Source organism: Protopterus annectens, chromosome 4.part0 (genome assembly GCF_019279795.1).
Source record: "Protopterus annectens isolate FY-2018-M chromosome 4.part0, PAN1.0, whole genome shotgun sequence".
NCBI classification, from domain to species: Eukaryota; Metazoa; Chordata; order Ceratodontiformes; family Protopteridae; genus Protopterus; species Protopterus annectens.
In genome coordinates, this window is record NC_056733.1 from 1,894,980,622 (window position 1) to 1,895,000,503 (window position 19,882).

Sequence of the window (19,882 nt, forward strand, 5' to 3'; positions counted from 1 at the left end):
TTTTTGCTACATTAATGAATTAAGTGAAAGAAAGAGTAGTTCTACATTTCCAATTCTTTGTGACTATTTTTCTTGCTGTAGCTAAAATGGACCAAAGGAGAGGCACTTGCTGTCTAGGAATGGAATCCAGAACTGGAGCATTAAATAAGACCAAGGAGTTAGAAGTGATACAATTATCTGCCCACAAAGCTTGGGCAAAATTTCTAAATTCAACCCAAAAAGGTGTTACTATTTTACAATCCAATATCATATGAAACCAATCTGCTTTAGAGACTTCATTACACCTCCAACAATTAATTTTCCCATAGTTATATATTAAAGTCACTTTATGTGGAGTTAAAAAAGCTCTGAAAAAGAAATCTACATGTATATATTTTCCAATAAAGAGGAGTAGATTTTCTCTCAGATTTAAGAATTAAGCATTTATCTTCATCAAAAAAGGCCTTCTCATCAATTTTAATTGAATAATTCCAAAATAATGAATCTGTGGAACCAAACTATTTTCTTATTATTGTATAAATTATTGATACATATGATTTATTCTTATCTGAGTTACTATTGATTTTGAAAAAAAACTCAAGTATCTTTGGCATATGTTTTGTTTGAAAATCCATGGAGATTTTGATTTTATCACTAACGTATTTTTTACAAGATTGTATAGTCAACCAATTATTATTTTCTAAACAATATCTTGTAAGAAGATAATGTTTATTATGTGGTTTATTTCTGATTAAGGATCGATGCCAAAAGAATAAATTTGCATCCCTGAGGTCTAGCATTTTAATTATATTAAAAATTCCCAAACAACCTGTAGTATTTGACATAGGCAACAATAAAAAAAACAATAAATCTGTATCTATATAATTAGAATTCATGAATCTTTTAAAATATATAAGGATGTAATCAGTGAAGGGAGCTGAATAATGTTTCTTTTTCTTTTTATTTAAACATAAGTCTTTCATGATCCAATAAAATGTATTAATTCCAAATTTAGAGAAAGATTGTACAACATAGCTGTCATTATTTATTAATATTTCATGGATGGATTTCCAAGAGGATTGGTAAAAGGAATTTAACCATAGAGATATTAAATTAAGAATTATGGATTTGGCATATAATTCCACATTTGGAAAACTTAATCCACCTTCTTGCCAACTTTTAACATGCCAGTCAAAGGATATTCTTTGTTTATTGGGGAACCAGAGAAAATTAAGAAGAGTAGAATTTAATTTCTTATTTTTTTAAGAGGGAAAATAATTAGTGATTATTGATAGAAAAGTATTTTTGGTAGGATTATCATTTTTATTAAAGCAGGCCTATCTTCCATTGTAAAAAAAACCTGTTCCAATTAATAATTATTTTAGTAACAAATTCTATTAAATTACTATAATGTAGTGCTATTAAGTCTTTTACAGTAGATTTAATTATAATTCCAAGATAATTTGTGAATTATCCCAAATAAAATTTCTATTGCTTCTTAAATAATTATTAACTTTTTTTATTAATAACTTTCTGTTTTATCCGGGTTAAACATTAAACCTGATGCTTTTCAAAGTATTTAACATACTTAGTTAAATTTTCTATTGAAGCTTCAATATCACCACTTGTTATTAAAATGTCATCTGCAAATAACTGAATTTTGCAGGAATAACTTTCATCTATCAAGAATCCCTGAATTTTGGTATTAGATCTAATAAAGTTTACGGAAGGTTCAATTGTTAGAGCAAATAATAAAGGCAACAAGGGACAACTCTGTTTTGTACCTTTTAATATTTTAAAGAGCTAGAAAGAAAAGAGACAATTTTAATACGAGAATGAGTTGCTATATAGTTATAAGATTTTTAAAATCAAGTTATATTATTTAAGTGCTTTAAACAAATAATTCCAACTAATAGAATCAAATGCTTTAATTATATCTAGATTTATTAGAGTTAGTTCTTTTTTGTTTTTATTAGCCAGATCTATTAAAGTATTAAGCCTAATTATGCTATCCTGAACCTTTCGATGTAGTATAAAGCCAGTCTGATCATCATTTATTAATCCTGGCATAACAAGGTTCAGTCTTTTTGCAGGTATAGACATAAATATTTTATAATCAGTATTTAATAATTAAATAGGATGATAAGAAGAATATAAGTTATGATCTTTATTTGGTTTCAAGATAGGAGATATCAGGGAATATTTCCAGGAAGGGGGGGTGGGGGATGGTTGTCATATGTTTAACTTGTTCAAAAACTTTTACTAGGATATTTAAAATATTCTCTAGGAATAATTTATATAATCCTGGGATTATACCATGAAGATCAGAGGTTTTATTTGGTTTAAGATTATTAATTTGATCTTTGACTCCTAAAAAGAGAATGGCTAATTAATTGTGGATTTTTGTTGTTTGGTTAATTTAATGCTTATATTGTCTTTTAAAAAGTCATCAGTTATGTTGTTGATTTCTAAGTCTGGCTCTCTGTTTTTCACTTCTTCATAATATTTTCTAAAGCATTCTACTATGTCTTCTAAATCAGTCACTTTTTTATTTTTATCACCGTGTTTGGAAATTATTTCTTTAATATCATTAGTATTTACTTTTTTCTTGGATCTAACAGTCAACCTGTGTAAGCATTGTGGGTTTATTAAGTTTGTAATTTACAATTTTCCAGATTTATTGATATTATATGGTGAAGTACATCAAGATATTTCTGATTTAATATTTTCAACTCATTGTTTGCCAGTTTGTCATAAGGTTTTAAATTGGATTTCAATTTTTCTATATTAGACTGCAAATACATCAACTCCTTATCCCAGTCTTTTTTTACATATGTACCAATTTTTAATTCTTTCATATAGATACGCTTTCAAAGAATCCCAGAGAGCTACTTCTGAAACTTCACCATTATTATTAATTTCACTGTGTTGATCTATTTCTTTTAGACATCATTCAGTGAAGTCTTTTAATTTTACTGTATAAGCTGGGATTCTCTGATAGCAAATCAAATTAATTGGCTTTAATGTTAACACAAACGTAATAGCACTGTGGTCAGATAAAGGACATGAAATTATCAGTACATCTTCAATTTTAGGAAATAAACTGCTAGAAGTAAAAACTTTGTCAGTGTTTGTCTGGGTGCCAACTCTATAAGAATAATGTGTAACATTAAGAGAGTTAGTTGACTTAATATCATAGGTATCTCTCAAATGTTGAAAATTAATAAAATGATCTAAATGTTTAGCTACTGAGGATAGCTTAGGAACCTTAATGGTAGTTGTGTTTTTACTAGAAAGACTATAGTTAAAATCTCCTGCAATAATCTATTCACCTTTTGTATATAAGGTTATAGTATTCAAATATTTCTTAGTACCTTTGGCTTCAATTCCAGGTATCCAGTAAGAATTCACAAAAGTATATGTTTTTTGTCAGTTTATGTTATTGCTAAACCCAACATGCCATTTTTATCTAAATAGGTATTTAAAATATTTTAGGCATAGGTAATGAATTTCTTTAAAGAATAAGAGTGCCTCTCTTTTTTGATTTAAAATGACAGCTCACAAGAATTGAATAATCTTTTATCATCAATCTATCTACATCTTCAAATAGAAAATGCATTCCTTATAAGAAACATATGTGAGCTTTATGAAGTTTTAAATATTTGTTTAAGCTATTCCTTTTCAATAGATTAGTAAGTATATTGATGTTCAATGAGAGATAATTTTTGCCAACATTCATAAGAACATGTAAATCACTGATTTAAGAGGATTTAGCTTAACATATAGCAGTCAAGTACTAATAATTGTTGTTATGGACAGATATAAAAAAAAAGCAAAATTTCAAACATATACATTCTAACCTCCCATCATGAAATGAAAAATATATATCACACACCAACCAACCCATCCCAAAACTCAATTTTGGGGTTGAGAATGAGTTGGTGGTCAGTTAGCCATTTTTCCACTGATGTGAAAGTGTTTTGGGTGATGGAAAGAAGGTTAGAGATGTTGTCAGAATAAGGGATGAGAGTTGAGTTGTCAGCATATTGTATGAGGGAGAAGGTGGTACAGGAGGAGTAGAGTTGATTAGTAAAGATATTGAAGAGAAGAGGACCAAGGATAGAGCCTTGAGGGCCACCAGTCTGGATAGGTAGAAAAGGGGAACAGGTGGATTGCCATTGCAGGGGCTGGAGCCTGCTTGAGAGATAGCATGTGAACTACTGGAATAAAGAAGGGGACAGATTAAGATCAGTTAGTTTAGCAAATAGCTTGGGATGAGAGACAGAAAGCCTTAAAGATGTCGAGAAAGAGGGAAGATACTAGAAGATTTTTGTCCCTGGCTTCAGCAACAATGTGGGTGAAAGATAGGAGGGCAGTGGTAGTGCTATATTAGGTCTGAAGCTGTGTTGGGTAGAGGTGAGAAGGTTTTCATCTATTAGGTATTTCAGACTATGCTTGTGAATACATTTTTCTAGGATTTTGGACGGTGGACAAAGAATGGTGATGGGTCTGTAGTTAGATGGCTCTGTGGAATTACCTCCGTTGTGAAGTGGTATGATGTAGAAGGATTTCCAAATGTCAGGGACAGTGGCTTCTTGGATGGATCTGTTTATGATGATTGTGACAGGGTAGGTTATAGAGAGGGGAGGAAGGTTGTCAGAGGAGGGAGAGCATGGTTTGAGTTTTAGTAGAAGGGACTTATGCAGTGGAGACAGTATTAAGAGAGAAAGGGGTGGTCTTGCTATAAGTATAGATGGTATGAGAGAGGTTTTGATTTGGGCAGGTTTGGGTTAGTTTTTCAAATGATTCAGTAAAGTGGGTATTAAGTAAGATGGCATTTTCTTGGGGAGTTTTATTAGGAAAGGAATTGCAGGTAGTAGTTCAACCAGGGTGCAAAATTTTATTCATGGTGTGCCAGAATTTTTGGGGGTTGGACTTATGGGTGAATTGGGCATCATAATAGAATTTTTTGTTGTCTTTATTGATTTTTTGAAAGGTTTCAAAGTTCTTTATATTTTTGGAAAATAGTTGCAGATTTGAATTTTAACCAACGTTTCCAATAATTGTCTTTCTTGTTCATGAGCATCAGGGTGTCTAGAGAGCCAAGGGGAGTAGGATGACTTGATTCTAACTTTTTGAAGGGGAAATAAGGATTCAAGGATATCAAGGAAAGCGTGATTAAATTGTAGAATGGCATCATTAAGAGGAAGCTACAGTGCTATGGAAAAGTATTTGCCCCCTTCCTGATTTCTTATTTTTTTGCATGTTTGTCACACTTACATGTTTCAGATCATCAAATATAAATTTTAGACAAATATAACCCAAGTAAACACAAAATGCATGGCCCTATGTGAAAAAGTAATTGCCTCCTAAACCTAATAACTGGTTGTGCCACCCTTAGCAGCAACAACTGCAATCAAGTGTTTGCGATGACTGGCAATGAGTCTTTCACATTGCTGTTGAGGAATTTTGGTCCACTCTTTTTTGCAGAATTGTTTTAATTCAGCCATATTGGAGGATTTCTGAGCATGAACCACTTTTTTAAGGTCATGCCACAGCATCTCAATTGGATTCAAGTCCGGACTTTGACTAGGCCACTCCAAAACATTCATTTTTTTTTTTTAAGCCGTTCAGAGGTGGACTTGCTGGTGTGTTTTGGATCATTGTCCTGCTGCAGAACCCAAGTGCACTTCAGCTTGATGTCACAAACTGATGGCTGGACATTCTCCTTCAGGATTTGTTGGTAGAGAGCAGAATTCATGGTTCCATCAATCACAGCAAGTTGTCCATGTCCAGAAGTAACAAATTAGCCCCAGACCATCACACTTCCACCACCATGTTTGACTGTTGGTATGATGTTCTTTTTCTGAAATGCTGTGATACTTTTACGCCAGATGTAACGGGACGCAGACCTCCCAAAAAGTTTAACTTTTGTTTCGTCAGTCCACAGAATATTTTACCAACAGTCTTGGGGATCATCAACATGTTTTTTGGCAAAAGTGAGACTAGCCTTTATGTTCTTTTTGGTCAGCAGTGGTTTTCACCTTGGAACTCTGCCATGTATGCCATTTTTGCCCAGTCTCTTTCTTATGGTCGAGTCATGAACACTGACCTTCAATGAGGCAAGTGAGGCCTGCAGTTCTCTAGATGTTGGTCTGGGTTCTTTTGTGACCTTTTGGGTTAATTTTTGTAGGCCGACCACTCCTGGAAAGGTTCACCATTGTTCCATCTTTTTTCCATTTGTGGATAATGGCTCTCACCGTGGTTCACTGGAGTCCCAAAACTTTAGAAATGGCTTTGTAACCTTTTCCAGACTGATAGATTTCAATTACTTTGTTTCTCATCTGTTCTGGAATTTCTTTAGATCACGGCATGATGTCTTCCTTTTTGGGATCTTTTGGCCTACTTCACTTTGTCTGACAGGTTCTATTTAAGTGATCTCTTGATTCAAAAAGTCTGGCAGTAATCAGGCCTGGGTATAGCTAGTGAAATTAAACTCAGCTTTCCCAAAGATGTGATTAACCACAGTTATTTCATGATTTGTCAAGGGGGGCAATTACTTTTTCACATAGGACCATGTAGGTTTGGATAGTTTTTTTCCTTAATAAATAAAATCATCACTTAAAAACTGCATTTTGTGTTTGCTTGGGTTATCTTTGTCTAATATTTAAATTTGTTTGATGATCTGAAACATTTAAGTGTGACAAACATGCAAAGAAATAAGAAATCAGGAAGGGGCAAATACTTTTTCTTTGCGCTGTACTTCAGGTGGCTCCAGTTAATAACAAAGAGCCTGTCATTGAAGGTTTCAGCATTAAAGAAAGAAAGATTGTGATGTTCTCTAATATGTTGGGAGTTAGGTAATTGAGGGTAGTGTCTTATGACTTAAGTAGGGAGGTGGTCACTTAGGGAGTCAGGTAGAGGTCTGCGGTTATGATATAGGGTAGGCTAAGAGGTAAGTATCTAGCCCAAAGTGAAGAAGTTTGTGTTTTTATTATTATAGTGGGTGGGAGTTGAGATAAGTTGATGGAAGCCATAAAGGTTAATATGGTGGGTGGGAGAGGTGCTAGGTAGTTTTTGACAGTCAATATTAATGTTGCCAGGTAGTATGGTCTCACAGGAAATATGTATTTGAAATCCAGGATAGGATAGATTCAAGGACAGGAATATTTTTTTCAGGTGGTATATATATATATATATATATATATATATATATATATATATATATATATATATATATATATTGCAATGGCAAATTTTTTATGGGGGTTCAGGTGACAGTTTAGAAGAAGTAGTTCAGTGAGGTGAAAGTTGGGATGTGATAAAGGTTGAGGAGGTCAGAATAAATAATTGAAACTCCTGCACCTTTTTTTTTGGAGCTCTGTCTAGGCAGTAAATATTTTAGTGGGGGGGTAAGATTTCAGTATCAGAGATGTGTGGTTTTAATCAGGTTTCAGATAGGGCTATGATATGGATCCAGGAGTGTAGCTCTGTAAGTTAGTAGTCATACTGCTCCATAAAGGAGCCAGTTTAAAGCGGTTTTGGGGTGATGGATGGACTATAGCTATTTCTGAGAATAGGTTCATAGGCATGTACTAGGCTAATGGCCCTGGAGCCTTTACAAGCCTAGCCCATAGGATTACCCTAGCATTGTGCCACTCGACCTTAGTTTCCAGTGCATCTGTCGAGTAGAGTCACTGGAGTGATCCCCTGGGTGAATTTTCTATTTCCCATCCACTCATCAAGATTTCCCTTGAAGAGGGCCAGTGAGGTGTTCTGTTTGACATGTATGGGAAGTCTATTCCATAGCATGGGCAGTCTCTGGGTTATGAATCTGTCCCTCCAGCACATTCTGTTGATTGTGGTAATGAGGTTGAGATCTCTGGATCATGTGCTGGGGTGGGATTGGGATTTTTTTAGATGTAGCATTTCTAACAGACCTGGGTCAAACATGACTTTATAAGTCAAAAGAGATCGCCTCTAAGTAGGCGATATGAGACAGAGAATAGTTGGAGTTTTTTGAGTCTGTCCATATAGGACAAGTGTTTAATGCCTAGAATCCTCTTTGTGAGGTACTTTTGCAGCCTCTCCAGGTGTTGCAGGTGTTTAGTGAGGTACATGCCAAATGGGGCATTGTACTTAATGATTGGCCTAATGAGGGAAGAGTAGAGGGAGACAATGACCTCTTTCTTCCTGGATGCAAAACCCTTAGTAATGAGATGTGCCACATAGAAGAACTTTCTGAACACAGTGACAGCGTGGTGGTCAAAAGAGAGGTTGCTGTCAATCTGTGTTCCCAGCTCTCTAATAACACCTTCTGTGTTCAGTGGACTACCATCGATGTGGTAGTTCATGTGAACTGGGTTTTTCCCAAAGGGGATGACGACACATTTTTTGGCATTGAGCTTAAGGCCATGGTTCTGACAACAGTTGTTGGTCTCAGCGAGGCATCTCTGTAGGATGTCAACATCACTTTGGGAGTTAATATTGGCTCCCAACTTGCAATCATCTGTGAACTTTGTCAGCCAGAGTCCCTTCGTGTTGGACTGGACTTCTGAGAAGTAAATACCAAACAGGAGAGGACCAAGGGCCGATCCCTGTGGGACTCCACTCATGACTGGTCGGCAGTCTGACTTGGAGTCAGCTACTTTCACACTGTGGGTTCTATATGTGAGCCAGTCTGCAACCCACCTAGTGATATAGGGGCTTATGGCTAGCTTATTGAGTTTTTCTATGATTCCTCATTGGAGAATGGTATCAAAGGCCTTGGCCTGATCAAGGTAGGCTGTATGAACCACCTTGCCTTCATCCACACCTCTGGTGACTGACTCAAAGAAGTCAACCAAGTTGAGCAGGCATGATCTATAGACCATATATGACAAATGGAAGACAAGGCATTTCAGGTTGGGTTGTAATTTATGGAAGGATAAAGCTTATAGTTAAAAACATGTAGTCCATTATTTGGACTAAAGGGCTGCATTGCGTGTAACTGTACAATCATGCATTCATATCAACAGACTACATTCTGTATCAATCAAAAGTATCCTGAGATCAATTTTAATTATGACAAATGTGGTAGTAAAGGCTTGATTATAAGTAGTGAAAAAAAGCAACTTGTATAAAACCGTTAATTTTCTCAACTGTGGACAACTCTTGTTGAAAAAAAATTATCTCCAATATTCCCTTGAATAGGCATTGTTTACAACTTACATGACTTCTCAAGTTATAGACACCAAAATAAAACTGGATATAAAGACACTGTCTAAGAAATTTTCACTTTTTCTGCCTATAATAATAATAATAATAATAGTAAGTCCCTAAAAAAACTTGTATTTTTTGCTGAAAAAAATCTAATAGTAAGTTCAACTAATTCTCCTATATCTTAGAAAGAGCTACTTCAAAAAATGTTAGTCTAAAGTAACAGGAATAAGTAGATGAAATATCCACATGTGTAATGTAGACATGTTGGATCCTCTCAAGTTTCTTAATATCAGATGTCAAGGAAGTGGACCAAAGAGAAACATATACTAAGTGTAGCACATAATAATTCTCAAAGATGGGGAGGAAATGGGGTCTATATTAGAACATTGAAGTCTCAAAACTTCAAATGTTCTAATATCGAACCCTATTCAGCGAAAGCTTAAAACATCGAACATACAGAACAGCGAATTTTTTCCTAGGGAAAAAAATTGCTGTTCCAAAACACATACACACAACACAAGCACACCAAACAAACATCAGTCCACACACACATACACCTAAAATCTTACACCTAACCCTACACTAAACTATGCACACAGCACTAACTATCCACTTACCTTAACCCAAACCCTAACCCTAAGGTCCGTCACTATCGCACACTCACCTCACCCGTGCCCTAAACCTAACTCCCCTACCCCACCCTAACCCTCACGTCCACACAATCGCACACATACCTAACCCGCACCCTAACCCTAACTACCCTAACCCGCACTCAATCACACACTTACCTGAACCCGACCAGTAACTTTCCACCACAGCACTGAAAAAACAGAAGCAACAGAAACGGACAACCAAATTCTTTCCCTAGGAAAAAATTCGGTTTTCTGTTGCTATGATATTTTCAGCTTTCGCTGAATAGGGTTCGATATTAGAACATTCAAAGTTTTGAAACTTCGATGTTCTAATATAGACCTGAGGAAATGTATGGATATCTATAACTGTAAAAAAAGAAATCAGACTCAGTCAATCTGTTTGTTTTAATTTTATGGTCGGACTTTATTATCAGTGAGTATTCTTAGGTCTATGTAAAGTATTACTTGAAGTTAAGTCGTGTGAAAAATGAGTATATACAGTTTTTAAGTCAAAATGTATCACCTTAGTTTAAAGTTTGTTTCATGTCATCTTACTAACCAAATCCATGTATATGGTATCCAGATTCAAGTACGGAGGCGTGTCATTAGTTTGTACTGCTGATTATCTTTACATCGGCATGCATATTTTGTATCGTTAGTCCAACAATTAATTGGAAGATCCATAAGTCATTAAAAGGAAATAAAGAACTACACAGAACCCTGAGGAGCTCACAATAAGATAAAGTCTCACTCAACCTCTTACTGTGTCCCAGAATAGCACTCTGTTCTGCAGCCATTTTTGGATCTGGCAAACAGGATATAGCTCCATTATAACAAGCAAATTCCTGACCAAGTAAACTGAAGCACATGAATCTAAAAGGATTTAGAACAATGTTCTCAAATCTTTATGTCAGCACACATGGCTAACATCTTTTACAGGCAAAAGCCCGTTTGCATGGCTACTTGGTAACCCTCAAGCCCCTCCCAGTGTCACCTTTACTTAAATCTATTAACGTCATGGTAAGTCAGCCATGGGGTACAGAGAAACAGGGGAAACAGCTTGTATAGGTGAAATCTTTAGCCACTTGAACTGAGCTCTCTCAGTAAACTACATAAATAATAAGTACTGCTGGAAACTTCTAACTTTGAAGAAGTTGTCTCAGGAAGATATCTGTCAACTTGTTAATTGTCCACTATATTTAAGTTAGCTATCTATGCATAAAAGGAATATTTTCTAAATCAGAATGCAATGGTTAAGTAACTCAGATGCTTTCCCCATGCCTAAATTGATGTTATTAATTGGTAAATACACTTCCAAGACCATAATAGCTACTTAACATAAATAATGATTATTTATCATGGTAGATTTATTTAAAAAAATGGTACTCATTATGATCTTTAAGCATAATTAAATTGAGACTAAACATAACTCACACCAAGGTAATATTACTGGCCTAAAAGCATGTTGAATTTTACAAATTAAAATGTTTGCTCAGCTAACTTTTATAGAGGAGTCTTTAATCCTTCATATAAATTAAATGGGATCATAGTGATCTAGTAAGATTTGTGTTAACTGTAGACTGACATAAATTGTTTCCAGAAAACTAATGGATATTGCAGATTACATATCAGTCTAATAAACATTTCATCAAAACAATAAACAGTTTAAGAGTCTACCACATTTATTCAGTGAAGGGTCACCATAATGGCTAAAGTCTTAATCTCACAGATACAAGGTATAGGGTTTGATTCTGACCTCTGGTAAGTGGCTGAGTGGGGTTGAGGGTTGTTGAGATGCCAATAAAATGGTAGCTCTGTGCCAGCATTTCTGATTGCTGGTACAGAAATTAATTTGGGTGGGAGGTTGGCATAATGGTTAAGATGGTTACCTTGCAGACACAAGGTGCAGGGTTTGAGTCTCATGTGGAGTAACTGTCTAGGCTTAAAAAATGACCCACAAGGGCAGTTAGCTTAGTACTAGTCTATGAACCTATAAAATATGACCAAGTTTGCTTAAAGCTTAATTTTATGAGGAACGAGAATATATACAGGCCTGCAAGTTATTGAATGCTTTTCATATATTGATTAGCTGTGAAGTAAATGGAGATTTTCCCTGTGGCTTTATGAATTTATCTGGATGAGGTTACAGCTGAACAAAACAATGAGTCTTAACCTTGTGTCAAGCAAGTCTGTATGCACCCTTCATGTTTGGTGTAAAACTTCCCCATACCCCCTACCCCCTGAGCTTATATATATATATATATATATATATATATATATATATATATATATATATATATATATATACTTGACAAGAGGACATTCCATTTGGTCTAAGCTTGACAACATGAAAGAAAATCCACCAGAAATGTATTATGAGATAATCTATCATTCACAATTTTGTTCTTGGAAAACAGTACTGTCATGTAACAAAAGTAAGGGTGGCCCAAAACTACATCTTCCAATGCCTATTACAGATGCTAATAAGGCAGAACAAATAATAATCACAAGAACTAACTCCATACTCAGATAATAATACTACATATTTACTTCTTGATAAAGAACTATGAGAACATGTGTAAACATAAAATATTGTTTAGTTTGCAATTGTGCCATGAATATTTTTAAAGTTTTGAATAATGCCAGTAAAGTCATTCACATTCCTGATGGAGTTAAAGTGGCAAGAATTTTGAGGTGCCTGTGGAAAAGAAGATACAGACCTTCCGCATTAGTTTTATTACTTCAGATTTTTAAATATTGTCTTATTTTACAAAATGATGATGGTATAATCATATATGATATAATACTGATAGCAGTATTATATAAAATATTAGCGGTTTGGAAAATTATTCCAATTTAATTAAGGATGATTTAATCTTTAGATTTATAATGTGAATTATAAAAACTGAGAATGCAAGTTACTGTTTTAGTGACAGTGTGACACTGCCTAAAACCTTATTTTGTTATTTAAACGATATATATGATTTCTAATCATAGGTTCAAAAATAACAATGTCTTTAAGTATCATGAATTCTATAATCTTTTAAAAAATGAATTGAAATCATTATATTTTTGTTAGTCTTTTTACATAATTTATCCCTAGTGAGAGAGAGGGGGGAGAAGCAGTTGGCTAAAATTTTCAAACCTCAAATAACCATTCAAGATTTTAACATGTGTAGTAGCCCAAATCCTATTATTTTAAGAGTAATTTATATTTTTATGATAGTATATGTCCTTGCCATAAGATACTAAGGGCAGAGTGATTATATACATTTTGACCATTATTACAGTTAAAATTAGTACACTTTTCATATGATATTCTTCATTATTTGGGAGGGCAAAGGAAGTGTAGTAAGTTTATTTTATGTTATGAAAAATAACTTGGTAGTGTTTCCATTAATTTGTTCAGGAAAAGGGGTAGACCGCTTTTCATTTCTCCTTTCATCTCATTTCGAACCATTAAAATGAAATTGCTATGAGAAATGTTCATGTCCAAATAGTTTAAGTGAATTTAGAATGTAAATTTAATAAATTGAGAGAATGGAAACTATCAGCAAATGGAAACAGAAGACATTAATCCTGATTCAGTTTATAATTCAAGAGAGACAAATCTAGTGATGACCTCTGAAATAAAAGTAATATATAAGGAAATCAAGCTGAGTATGAAGATTCATTTTTTATCAGGTAGCCACTAAAAGTAGTTTTAAAGCCACCTACACGGTGTTTGAAGAAGTGAAGTGTCAAAACAGCTAAGTCAATTAACTGTTTTGCAACATAGATTGGGGCTTCTTTATAATTCCTGCATAACTCAGCATAGCTCTGAACTCTATATTTAGATTAAGTCTTCATGACAGACATTTTATTTTTCTCCTAGCAAAATCTAACTTCAGGCTTACTGGTGAATGTTGTGAGAAATATCAAGGATCCAGGATTGCATTCAACAAAAAATAAACAAATAAAATAAAGGGAGAAACCTATGCCAGATGAATAAAGTTCAGGTAGTGGCTTGGGTGCTGGTGGGGGCAAATGGGACTTTGTAATTGATTCTAATTTAGCTAGCCCATCCCAGGTGAAGGGAGTCCATCCACTCTGTTGCACTGTCTGATCCTGTGAGTGGTGCATAGCATTTGGAGAATGGATGTGAACTCAGTTGCTGCCTAGCTGCTACAGCAGTAATCCTCCAAGGGAGCATTGCTTTCTGAGTAGGACATATTCAGGAGTGTTGATGTCATCCTGCAGAAGGGAAGCATTGCAGACTACTTGCATTAGCAAGTGTGTATGTCAGCCATCAAAGGGTGAAGCATTAGGGATAATAGTGTAAAACCGCTATTGGCTGCCTATATGTCAGCCTGTCTGTGTTACCCCCAGTGAAGAAGGAGTGAATGAGCAAGTTGAGTGGGAGTGGTGATGGCTGGCAGGCAATGGGGTAGAAAAAAAATGAGGAATTATGAAACAACACGAATGTGAGAAAAATGAAAACTCCTAGTTTTTTTGGATATATTTATTGATACGGTAATACCCTACAATAGGTAGCCATCAAATCAAGAATTTATAGTCATTTAAAATACTCACATCATATGCAACCTTTTTATCTGTCTTTTATCACAGTATTGTACTTAATCAGTGATGGCAACATATTGACTTGGGAATATCTGCAAAGTTTGTGTTACCCTAAGAATAAGCTTGAACTAACCTGCACAAGGAGCACATGCAATGATTCACACCTAGAATGTCAAGATCACGCACATTTTGGTTTTAACAGTAACTGATACCTGCAGCTCAAAGTCTGCACCTAGCAGTGTAAATAGCTGTGTGCTTTGCATGTCATTCTATACAGCCTTAGCAGTGATACATTGGAATTAATTTCCCCAGCTCCACCTAACAGATTCATATGACTAGCTGTACTAGATATAAAAATGTGTTTTCACAGATTTAAATGGAACTTCTGTTTACTTAGACTGGAACTGTTATACTTTCCAAAGTCTTGTTTTATGTCTAGTGCCAGTAAGTATTACAACAATTAAATAACCATATTTTGAACCTCTGTATTTGCTGTGACATAGTACATCAAAGACAGCACTGAGTCTAGTCACATTTGTAAGTGCTCGTAAGCTATAGCTGACTGCTTCTCAGTAACATAATAGCTCAGGATATAAATAACCATGGAACTGTATCGAAAGAGTGGCTGTTCCAATAAGGTCAAGGTAGCAGGACGTATACACCAAGAAATGCTTCTGAATGTCTTCAGTTTATTCACACATAGCAGCTGAGGAATTTCATATCTCTAACAGGCCCCTTACATCCTTTCACTCCTGTGCATTTTTGAAATCAAGTTTAAACAAAGCCAAATATAAATATATTGCAAACAGCAAATACAATTTAATAAGTACAAATGCTAGTAAAAATTTTTTGTAATGATTAAAGTTAACACAGAGAGTGATTACATCAGTACAATAAGATATTACAATCATGCAAAAAATGCCAAAGTGACATTTGTTCCCCTAGATTTTCTCAAATGTTTACATCTTTAAAAGATATGACATAGACACATGACATCGCCAGCACCTTGGGAAGGTTTCATAGGTTTTCTCTGAGATGTTTACAGAAGTTTGAAGTATGATGCTTATCAGAGATATTTTTCAGCAACAGCTAATGTTTTAGCTGAAACAATACAATACTTAGCAATTTATTTGGATTTGGCAGTATTAATGCAAATACAGAAATATTGCTTATTTTTATGATACTGACGAAGTAATTATCAACATCTCCAGTGTAATGCATTGTAAATTGACAGTAACACTATGTTTCTGCCTCCCATTATGACATTTTACAGTATATCCCTCAATAACATACAGCGGAGTCAGTTATGAAAATAATACTGTAAGTATGAACACACGTGTAATAAGTGACATGTGGTAGTCAGTAACTTCACTCCAGTGCATCCTAGATAAGAAGTCTTAACACCATTTTATTTCTTGCAGCCTATCTTTTCACATGTTGGATAATATTAATATTTCACTCCTTTAAAAAAGTCATGTGCAAAAAAAAGTTATGATTCTATAAGGAACTATAGCTGACAAGTAGAACTACACCAAAATGTGCTATAGGTGTGATTGTGTTAAGGTCTACCTGAAAAAGTAAAGCTCAAGCATTCCCTAAATGTAAAGCTCTGGGGCGTATCTGCTGTTAGAACACGGATTATGTCTGGACAGTGAAGGATGACAGATAATGGTATTAAACTGTAGTTTACTTTTTTTGATCAAAACCACACTGCTAGTAACGCATCAAAAACAGTATTATCCCCTGAAAAATACATATGTCACATTTATAAATATATTCAGATGGTACCTTAGCTATATTCAGCATATATCTGAGCATTCACTGAGTTGTAACTGTTGTTTTTCAATGTTATTTAAAGACTCAGTTTCACTCTACCTTTTCTTTCTGGTTTTAGCCAGAGAACCTGTTGCTAGCCTCCAAACTGAAAGGAGCTGCAGTGAAGTTGGCTGACTTTGGTCTCGCTATCGAGGTAGAAGGAGATCAACAGGCATGGTTTGGTAAGGAGCAATTCTTCAGTTACTATGGGAACTTCTTTAACTATGTGTGTGTGTGTGTGTGTGTGTGTGTGTGTGTGTGTGTGTGTGTGTGTGTGTGTGTGTGTGTGTGTATGTGTGTTGGATTTCATTTATTTATTTATTTATTTTTGCAGTCAGCATTATTTTTCATGGGTCATAGGTAATTAGCCAGTTTGTAAAATAACTGAATTATGTCTCAAAAAAGAGAGGCTGGATCAAAACCTCCTCCTGTCCATAACACACTGGGAGCAGCCAAGGTATAGGTGGATGAATCACCTGGTTAACTGATGAATTTTTCCATTTTGACTCCTCAGTCCTTCAGATTCTGCACTGTCATTTGGAATGGTTTCCTATACTATCATAACCAGCCTTTTCAACTGCTCCATTGTGCTGTGCCTTGTTAAATCTGCATATGTTTTTCATTCATATATCAGCCAACAAACATTCAAAAGTTTACACTGATAAAATGAGACCTTCACCTCTCAGTACTTCTAGATAGTGTTCAGACTTTGGTGACCCTTTCTCTTTTCTATGTATATTTTCTCTTAAGTCCTCCTACCAAAGGTTTTGAGCCTATTCATTCTTCATGTATGTGGGCCCATCACTGCACTGAGCAACAACTGCCTTGAGTGGGTCATTAATTAGTAGTCAGGAAAAAGTTTGTGCCCTTACCTCAGGGTATAATGGTATAGCTTAATCTTCTCGTGCAGGGTCTGTTTTAAAGGCCATTCATATGTTAATGACAAAACACAGTCTGCCCGTGAAGTAAACCTAGTACACACTAATAATAATAGATAAAAGTCAAATCTTAAAGTTGCATATAAACCAAAGGTACGCCTGAGTGCAGCATGGAACCACTCAAAAAAAAAAAAAAAAACAGACAGTCATATAATAGTTGATTCCAGCCAAAGAAGAAATACCAAAATAATTGGCCATGAGTATTTTATTCCAAAATAATAAGGTTAAAAATGCACAGAGTTCAGCACTTTTGTCCTAGTACATAAAATACTTCATGAGAACCAACTGATGCACACCACAAAAAAGCTAATACACCCCACATAAAAAAATAAAATTACAAATAGTAATAAGATCTAGCCATACAACAATTCTTAGATCCACCACTCGTGTAATTTGGAGGCTTAGCAGACCTCACTTTCAGTACTGGCGTTATGGAAATCATTTCATTCAGCCCTAGATCTTTGTTAACCTGTAGGGACAATTGCCAAAACAGTGACCCTGTATTCTAGTGTGTCTTTTCATTACTCACTTCTGGGGTCTTTAAGCAGTTACTCTGACCATTAGCCCATACTCTTAAAAGTTTCACCAAAGCATTTGTTTTTTTTCTTTTAAGAATGTCATACGTGTGTTCATAGATCTGCTTTCTTAAGGGTCCCTCCATTTTACCTACATAAAACGAGCTACAAAAACCACATATAGCAATGTAAACCACGCGAGTACTGTTATAATTATAGTATTGATGAACTTTAAGTTGTCTATTTCTAGAAGACAGATTTATTACATCAGATTTGCCTATAAAATGGCACTCCTTACAGGTATCACATTTATATGTTCTCATTTCTACTACATTATTCCTATTGTTAAAGTCTTTGTAGGTCTTGTAAAGATTCTTCAAACTTCTACCTCTACAAATTTTGCTGTCTCATTAAAAATGCTGAGAACCCCTGGGAGTTGTCTAAACATATTCCAATACTGATTAACTATTCTTGTAATAGTTTCCCAATCTTTATTGTACTCCAATAAAAAAGCATTGGGGAACGTATTATTCTCCCTTGGCTGTTCGGTAGGGAGACCAACCAACCCCCCCCCCCAAGGTCAGTACCATGTGAATATCTTTATAAAGGAAGGTATTTAAACCCCCATTCAGATTTAACTTGAGTTGTGATTGTGTCAATTAATTATTCTGGATAGCCGCTTTGTAGGAAACAACTTTTTAGCTCAGCCTATTTCCCTATAAATTCAGAGTACAACAAAGTCATATGGGCAGCGCTAACTAGCTGGTCTTTAATAATATTCTATTTCTCTGAAAGTGGATGTTCACTACTATAATGTAAAAAGGTGTTACTATAAGTAGATTTATAATATATCTTAGATATATATTTCTTCAGTTCATTACTTTTAGAAATTAACACACCCAAGGTAGTGAAACTCCCTTTCAGCTATATGATAAGTGTACCTAAGAAAATATGTAGTATTTTGTAAAAACTCAATTAATCACTAGGCCCGGCCTATAATATACAAATGTCATCCACTTAATGAGATCATTTGATGAGTAAACTACTATCTGATGTTAGCTAATTAATAACAGGATGCAACAAGATCTTTTATTCACTATAGAACTCTGTCAAGTGTTTCTGGAGGTTGGTAAGTTATGTATTTCCTCTAAGAACTGAAAGGTAGCCAGGTTAAAGAGGCATGGGAAGGACTACAATTCTATATGAGTTTACCCTTTACCCAAATCAAGGTATACCCAATAGAGAACCAACAAAAAGTTGATGGAACACCTAATAGAAATTTAACTTGTACTGACACCCTCAGTATGTCTTTACATAGTAGTAATAACAGGAGTCCAGGTTTCTGCACAGACAGAAATGATGCTTTAGAATTTCACACTTTATGATGTACAAAGGCAAAAGCAACACAGGGAAGTTTATCAGAATTTCAACAGAGGAAGAAGGAGCAGAGGAAGGGGAAGAAAATAGATAAAATTCCCAATTCTTCTAAGTTAACCTTATTCTGTAACACAAGGGGATTATTTTTGAGCAAGATAATTTGAAATTCTTTAATTATAGTAATATAGTATTAAACAATGTGCATTCTTCACATTTTAAAAAGGTCTCTCATTTGTACCTTCTTTGACTTTCAACCTGAGTAAAACCATACTGGATCTTAAATCATTCTTAAGAAAAGTCAATTTTGAGATCATGTTTGAGTCTTCAATTCAAGGAAACAAGTGTATGTTACATAAAAAAGTACTTTTAATCTCCCTTAACATCCTGAATTACAGAATTTTGAGTCTTTTATTGAATTTGAGCTGTGTACTTTAACCTCTTATAATTCTAAGAGATTTTTTAACCTCTCTAAGGATGAAAATACACTACTTTTTAATTTAATACACAATACCAAAGTAAGACTTATGAAACCAGATAAATGAGTGGATAAGTCATTATGGACTCTGTGACTATTTTGGCAGACTATTACATCTTTTATATCAGGGTGAGATATATTCTTCTATATCTAGAATGAGGTCAATATTTCCCATAAAAAAAAATTGTCCTGATGTTGAAAGATTTGTTAATGCAAGAAGTTATAGATATAGACACCTTTGATATTTTTTTAACTAACAGATATGCAAGCATTCAATTTTTGGCATCTCCAAGGTGCACAGAAACATAGATAACCCACCTCTTTGGTTTATTGTTTCAGCTAGTGGATCAAGAACTTATGAACTTGCAGTGTACATTGATAGGAAATTAC

General features: G+C 34.7%; 1 protein-coding gene across 2 annotated transcripts in view; it reads left to right on the plus strand.

Annotated features, from left to right (window-relative positions):
* LOC122800065 (calcium/calmodulin-dependent protein kinase type II subunit alpha) overlaps positions 1 to 19,882 on the plus strand; it is a 1,141,826-nt gene that overhangs the window by 313,260 nt on the left and 808,684 nt on the right. For both annotated transcript variants that reach the window (XM_044069562.1, XM_044069563.1), the window contains exon 3: positions 16,267 to 16,369. In XM_044069562.1, the coding sequence (XP_043925497.1) occupies positions 16,267 to 16,369 (103 nt within the window). The remainder of the gene's footprint in view (positions 1 to 16,266; positions 16,370 to 19,882) is intronic.